This window comes from Nannospalax galili, unplaced genomic scaffold (genome assembly GCF_000622305.1).
Source record: "Nannospalax galili isolate Female #2095 unplaced genomic scaffold, S.galili_v1.0 scaffold84, whole genome shotgun sequence".
Lineage (NCBI taxonomy): Eukaryota > Metazoa > Chordata > Mammalia > Rodentia > Spalacidae > Nannospalax > Nannospalax galili.
The window spans coordinates 799,436-805,935 of NW_008352272.1; the positions used below are offsets into that span (position 1 = coordinate 799,436).

At 41.2% G+C, this 6,500-nt stretch overlaps 1 protein-coding gene across 3 annotated transcripts in view; it reads right to left on the minus strand.

The window, feature by feature from the left end:
* The window catches only part of Tnrc6a (trinucleotide repeat containing adaptor 6A), a 208,528-nt gene that overhangs the window by 82,338 nt on the left and 119,690 nt on the right, over window positions 1–6,500 (minus strand). The window contains exon 2 of one of the 3 annotated variants that reach the window (XM_008849204.3): window positions 6,411–6,458. The exons of the other annotated variants lie outside the window; for them this stretch is intronic. Within the exon in view, the coding sequence (XP_008847426.1) occupies window positions 6,411–6,458 (48 nt within the window). The remainder of the gene's footprint in view (window positions 1–6,410; window positions 6,459–6,500) is intronic. 3 annotated transcript variants of the gene reach the window in all.

Consider the following 6,500-nt stretch of genomic DNA (forward strand, 5'->3'; position numbering starts at 1 on the left):
TCCTGTTCGGTTTGGGGTTTTTGCTTTATTTTTGTTCAAACACAGTTTTTTCAAAATACTTCATTCCACCTGTGGTCCCATAGACCCAGCATGCGCACCTCTGTTCCACTGGCACACTGCCAAGCTAACAAATGCTAGGCAAGATGACGAAGGCCTGTAATCTCAGAGCTGAGGAGGCTAAGGCAGGAGGATCCCAAGTTCGAGGCCAATCTAGGCTTCCTAGTGAGAATTTGTCTCAAAAACAAAAAGAATACATATTACAAGCCCAACCCAATGTTTTCGTTTTCTTACAAAATTTGTCAGTCCACCACTGACCAAAGTTGAAAACAAGCAACTTTCATGTCCCAAAATAAGGGAGTTATCTTCAAAGTAATGCTCCAAAGGCGGCAGTCATTACCACCAACCAATATTTTAAGACTTGTGATTTTTATAAATTTCAATATTCAAACCTGTATTTCAGTTTAAACTAAGTAGCATTTCCTCAAATAAAAGAAATACTAGGACAGCATAAAGGAGCAAGTACTGGGTAATCTTTCAGTAAATTTACTTTAGAATCCTCAAACGGCAGTGAGAACATATCACCACCCACAGGACTTCTGGGACAAAGATTTAACCTGAATCTGGCCGCGATCAGGCAAACCCCAAGTGAGTTTGCAAAAGAAGGAGTCACGAAAATTGCAGTGTCGTAAACAGCCAGCAAGGAAGCTTTGGAGCCAAGACAGCTAATGCAATTATGGATCAAAAATATGCCAGAGGAAGAACCACCGGACAACTGAGAAAATTGGGATATGGATCAAACAGCTGCACAAAACGACTTTGGATGTTTGGTCATTTATTACATACAATATCCTCATTACTGTACAATACGTACTGCTTATGGGGGGTAGAGTGTCATGACAAAACCCATGTGGCAAAATAATACATTCACTGCAGTAGTTTTGGTTCTTTAAGGTTACAATACTTTTGTTTGTGTGTGTTTGTGTGTGTGTGTGTGTGTGTGTGTGTGTCTTTTTGAGACAGGGTCTCTCTGCAGTCCCAGCTGGCCTGGAACTTACTATGCAGACCAGGCTGGCCTTGAACTCAGAGATCCACCTGCCTCTGCCTCCCAAGCGCTGGGATCAAAGGCGCGTGCGCCACCACACCCAGCCTAGGATACTTTTTTAAAGATTTATTTTATCTTTAATTGTGGAGGGGGAGGGGGGAGAAAGAGAGAGCCCAAAGTCCAGAAGATGGCATCAGATCCCCTAGAGCTTGAGTTATACGTGGGTGGTTGTGAGCCACCTATGAGTCACCTGACATGGGTGCTAGGAACTGAACTCCAGTCCTTTGCAAGAGAAGCAAGCATTCTTAACCACTGAGCCATTTCTCCAGTCCCTACAATATTTTAAATAAAAAATACAAAAGGAACTTTTTCTGGACATGAAGAGATTGGTCCTAAGCCAGACTGAGTGGAGATATATACATACATATACAGCATATACAATCTTTCCAATCAAGGACAATACTTTTGGTTAGCATAAAATGAAACTTTAATTCCAGAGACATGCAGATCTCTGTGAGATAAGAGGCCAGCCTGGTCTACATGAATTACAAGCGAGCTGAGGCCATAGGGAGACACTGTCTCAACACACACAACGAACTTGAAAAGACTTGAAAACTTTCAAATTAGACTTTACAACATATTTCACATGCGAAAATTGAAAAGACAGTATAGACTATTCGTTTATGTTCAAATTTTCTAGAGGATTGTTAAATATTTCTTAAGTTAAACTCTATTTGGATTCATTTAGTCTATCAACTAATTTACCACAGTTGCCAAATTAAGCTAGAAAAAAGCCAGCCTGCCTGCCTGTAAGCAACAGAAAAATGGAACAAAATCAGATCAACTGTAAGAATAGATCACCTCGACTGGGAGAACACCATGCCTGGCCCCTGCTGTCCTGGTCTCCTGTGATGGGAATATTTGTCCCAGATTAGATGCTACAAGGTTTACAGCACCTTTAATAACGTTCATTGTAAGATGACATTTAATCATTGGTTTATGGAGGGGGAAACAATCAGTATCATGAATTAACTTCTACTTTAGGCAATATAACTACATCATAAGAATCACTGGACTGGGCATGAAATATAAGGAGATAAATGTTACTTTTTCAGAAAGAAAACAGAAACCAAAGTTCTATTTTATCTAACGTGCAGTTAAAACACTGGACAGTGAAAACACTAGAATTGGACTGCAAGGAGGCTGAATCCCAGCTATCGTCTGCTAGACCCTACAACGGTACACCTTATCGGTTCTGCATTAACCGTAACTTTCTCACTTGAAAAATGAGGAGGCAAATACTGGTTGCTATCTACGTAAGGTCATAGTCTAGTTCTAAATATTCAATGATTCTAACTTTAGCCTTCAAAAATACTTTAAAAAGATCCAGCATAGTGGCTCATACTTCTAATCCCGGCTGTCAGGAGGCACAGGAAAGCCGATCTCTTAGATTCAGGGCCAACTAGTCAGGATTACATTAAGACTGTCTTAGGGGTATCAATTGAATTCTATTGGTGGAAGGTTTGTTTCCCTCTAAACTAGAAAATTTAACTTGCCACTGTCTCTCTTCATGCAAGCTCCTAGTTCTAGCTCAAATTCTCCTTCACCCCAAATGGAGAATCCTAGATAGGTATTTTGATTCCTCTCACAGGAATCTACTCTGAAATCCCCGATTCCAATTCCTCAATCTCAGATTCTCCCTCTTCATGCACTCTCACGGAGAGCACTAATTACTGCCCATAAATATACCTGGTCACTAATCCCAACCTAGATTTTCCTACCATATTAGTACCCTACCAAAAGGCCAATGACCTCAGACCTAAAGATTACGCACAAACTCCTCAGTCTGACATTCAAGGGCCTTCGCATCCAACTGCACCCAGTTTGTAGTTCTGACTGAACTGCTTGCTACCTTTTGCCAGATCAAAATCCTGTGTGCCTCCTGATTTGGAGACTTTGCTTCTGCTCTCCTTCTGATAGCCTTTTCTCTGCAAGTCAAAACGGATTTTGAGCTTAAAGTTCCACTCCAATGGTACTGACCCTCATCTAGACAATGCAGATCCCTCTTTGAAGGTACACTGAATCAACTGACAAAGCGAGACAATTCTAAAGGCCCACAGTGAACAGACAGCTTACCTAGGATAGTGAGTCAAATTTATTCCATGTGCCATTTTGCTTAACTGGCACTAGACACCTGGCACATTTGCCACTTAGCACAGGAAAATGGCGACACAACTCCAAACTGAAGACACACACTGAGATTTGTTGGGTTTCCACAGTACCAAAAAATGCTTAAATGAATTCATCATGTATATACTTAGGAACTTTTCATGTTAAAAATTCAAACAAAGAGCCAGGCATGGTGGGACACGCCCTTAGCCCCAGCACTCGGGAGGCAGAGCAGAGGCAAACAGATCTCTGTGAGTTCAAGGCCAGCCTGGTCTCCACAACTAATCCAGGCCAGCTGGGGAACAGGGAGACCCTGTCTCAAAAAGACCAAAAGAAAAAGGAAAACATCCAAACAAGATCTCCAGCCCTGGTTTTCCACCCCTACCTTCCATCCCTAGGGTAGGGAGTACTCCTAATAGATGCTAGGCAAACTACAACGCAAAGGACTATCCTCAAATAGTTAATACCCAGTCCAAAATGTCAAGAGTACCCTAGTTGAGAAAATTCAAGGTAAAAATTCTGCAAGGTAAAAATTCTCTGGGTTCAACTTCCCAACAGAAATGCTCAGATTTTTCAAAGTGAAGAACCACACTTTCAGTAAGAGACAATATAAATACAACATGAAGGCTGATGGCTATTGCAATTACTAGAGGCTTGGCCTGCTGCAAGGTATTTAAGCTCTTTACATCTCAAACCCTTTATGTGTAAAGCAGGCAGGGCTAAGAACAGTACCTACCCCACAGAGCCTCTCAGGGGTTAGGAGGATCCATGGGAAGTCTTTAGACAAGTATACCAGGCAGATGATATACGCATTTAACAGACTGAACATTTATCAACATGTTTCGCCTCACTAGTTCCTAGACGATGCTCAATCAGCGTTTACTGGGTGACTGCTACACACCATGACTTCCTGAACAGAATACTAACGGGTAGATACTTTCTTAATTTGGAAAAAAAATGAAGTATTTGTCCATCTAATCTAATCACCTCTCCCCCTACTCAGTGTACTTTTAATCTTTTTAAAAAAAAGGGGGGGTGGTGGTAGGGAGGCTAGAGAGATGGGTCAGCAATTAAGAGCACTGGCTGCTCTTCCAGAGGACCAAGGTTCAGTTTCCAGCATCCCAATCATCCATTACTCCAGTTCCAAGGGATCTGACGCCCACTTCTGGCCTCAGTGGGCACTGTATGACAAGGGTACACTTACATGCATGCAGGCAAAACACTTATATGGCCAGGCGTGGTGGCGAACGGCTTTAATCCCAGCACTTGGAAGGCAGAGGCAGGCGGATCGCTGGGTTAGAGGCCAGCTGGGGCTACAGGGACACTGTGTCTCAAAAAGAAAAAAACAAAACAAAACAAAAACAAAAACAAACCACTCATATACATTAATTTGTTTTAATTTGTTATCGAAAAAGGTCCGTTCTCATTGCACATATTGCCTTAGAAGCTCCAGGTTTTTTTTTCACATCTTATGACCAACTGAAGACCCTGAACTACATGAAGAGAACAGCACCTCCTGACCCTCGATCCTCCCATTCATTACCATTACTTGTGAACATAGTTTTCCTACCAGCTTATCCATACCCTCTATGGACACTGACAGCATTTGGTTCTGTTTTATGTAACCCAAGGGGCCTAACAGACCTTAGCAACTGGCCAGCCCAAACCTCTCATTTCAGATTAGACACAGACAGCAACTTGCCAAAAGTCAAGGTCATTTTTAAGTGGCAGAGCTGGAATTCCTACTCTGATACACAGCCAATAGAGACACTCCAAATTCTGCCAGATCATAATAATGTGAAAATCATGCCTGTAGTACAGTGTTTGTCTAAGTCCCAGAATACCCCCACAGAAACAATACCTATACAGCTGCCTGACAAAACAAAAATGGAAGAGACCCAAAACTTGAGCTCTCATCTGTTGCTGGAATCACACCTTATTAACGCAAACTATTTTGTTTTCCGTATCTTATTTCTTTATCAGTATTCAACAATAGAACTTGTTTAAATACCCAATAGTTATTTAGTCTGTGATACCAGGTTTAATTTCCCTTTAAATAATCCCATAAATATTCTGAGTAACAGAAAACCTATTACTGGGTAAGTCAATGACGCCCATCCAATTACCTAAACACGTTATTTAAAACTTAAGAGTCGGAAACTTGAAACAATTCTACATGGTAAAAAATATTCATATAATTTGAATTTGGGGAGTTAGTAACCCCAACATACACCTAAAATTTTCAATAAATAAAGTACATTAAGACCTAAAACCGGTGAAACCTGATTTTACTCTGCCTGAAAGCTGCTCAGATTTGATTAATCTGTTTGTGCCCAAATATGATGCAAACGAAAAAAGTGAATAAGGGAAAGACTGTTAAAAAGTGATTTAAAGAGGATACTCAACCCCTGATGTAGAAGCAATAAAACAAATCATTTCCAGGAATGTATTACTTGGGGGATATTAGATCACATGAAAGATCACCCCCTCTCTGAGGTAGTTATTTGATGCCTTAAATTACCAGGGCAAAAGCACTCTGGCCCAACTTGAACGATAAATCACTTACTGGGGACAAATTTTTTTATTATTTTACCAGCTGATAAAAAGAACACACACTGAACACTTGACTAAAATGTAGTTTCAATGGAAAACAAAACGCAGTTTAGTTTATACTTGGTAAAGTTCAAGGGCAAAACTGTTTCCAATGCAATAGAATCCGCATGACTACAGTGTGTGGAGAGAGGGGGGAAAAATGAGAGCACTTAGTATCTTTTTATAAAGGCAACAATTTAGCTACAAAATAATAACGGGGAGGCCAAAACAGTTTGACAGCCCGCCATAAGGGCCGCCTCAATCCTGAGTCACACAATGCCTGCAACCATTTACAATAGTAATTAATGCACAAGTCCCCTAATTAAATTCTAAAAGGGTGAGAATGCTTTAACTAAGTTTACAAGAATTGCTTCTTGCTTTTTTTTTTTTTTTTTTAAGAACCAGCACACGAGTAATTACGCATTTCCCCGCAATCCTTCCATGCACTATTCCCGGAGGCAGTTTCTCCCGAATGTCTGTTCCCAGCGTACCAAGGCAAGACACCGGGGTGGGGGGGGGGGACACTTCTTTAACCCAGGAAAGGGCGAAGCACAGTGGAAACACACGGCTCTCTCGGGGCGGGAGACTGAAGGCTCGCCCATCTTACCTGCTAAGATTTGTTTCTACGTCTTTGGTAGCTTTAGCTTCCAATTCTCTGAAATGGGAAACAAAAACAAAAAAAGGGGTGGGGGGGGGA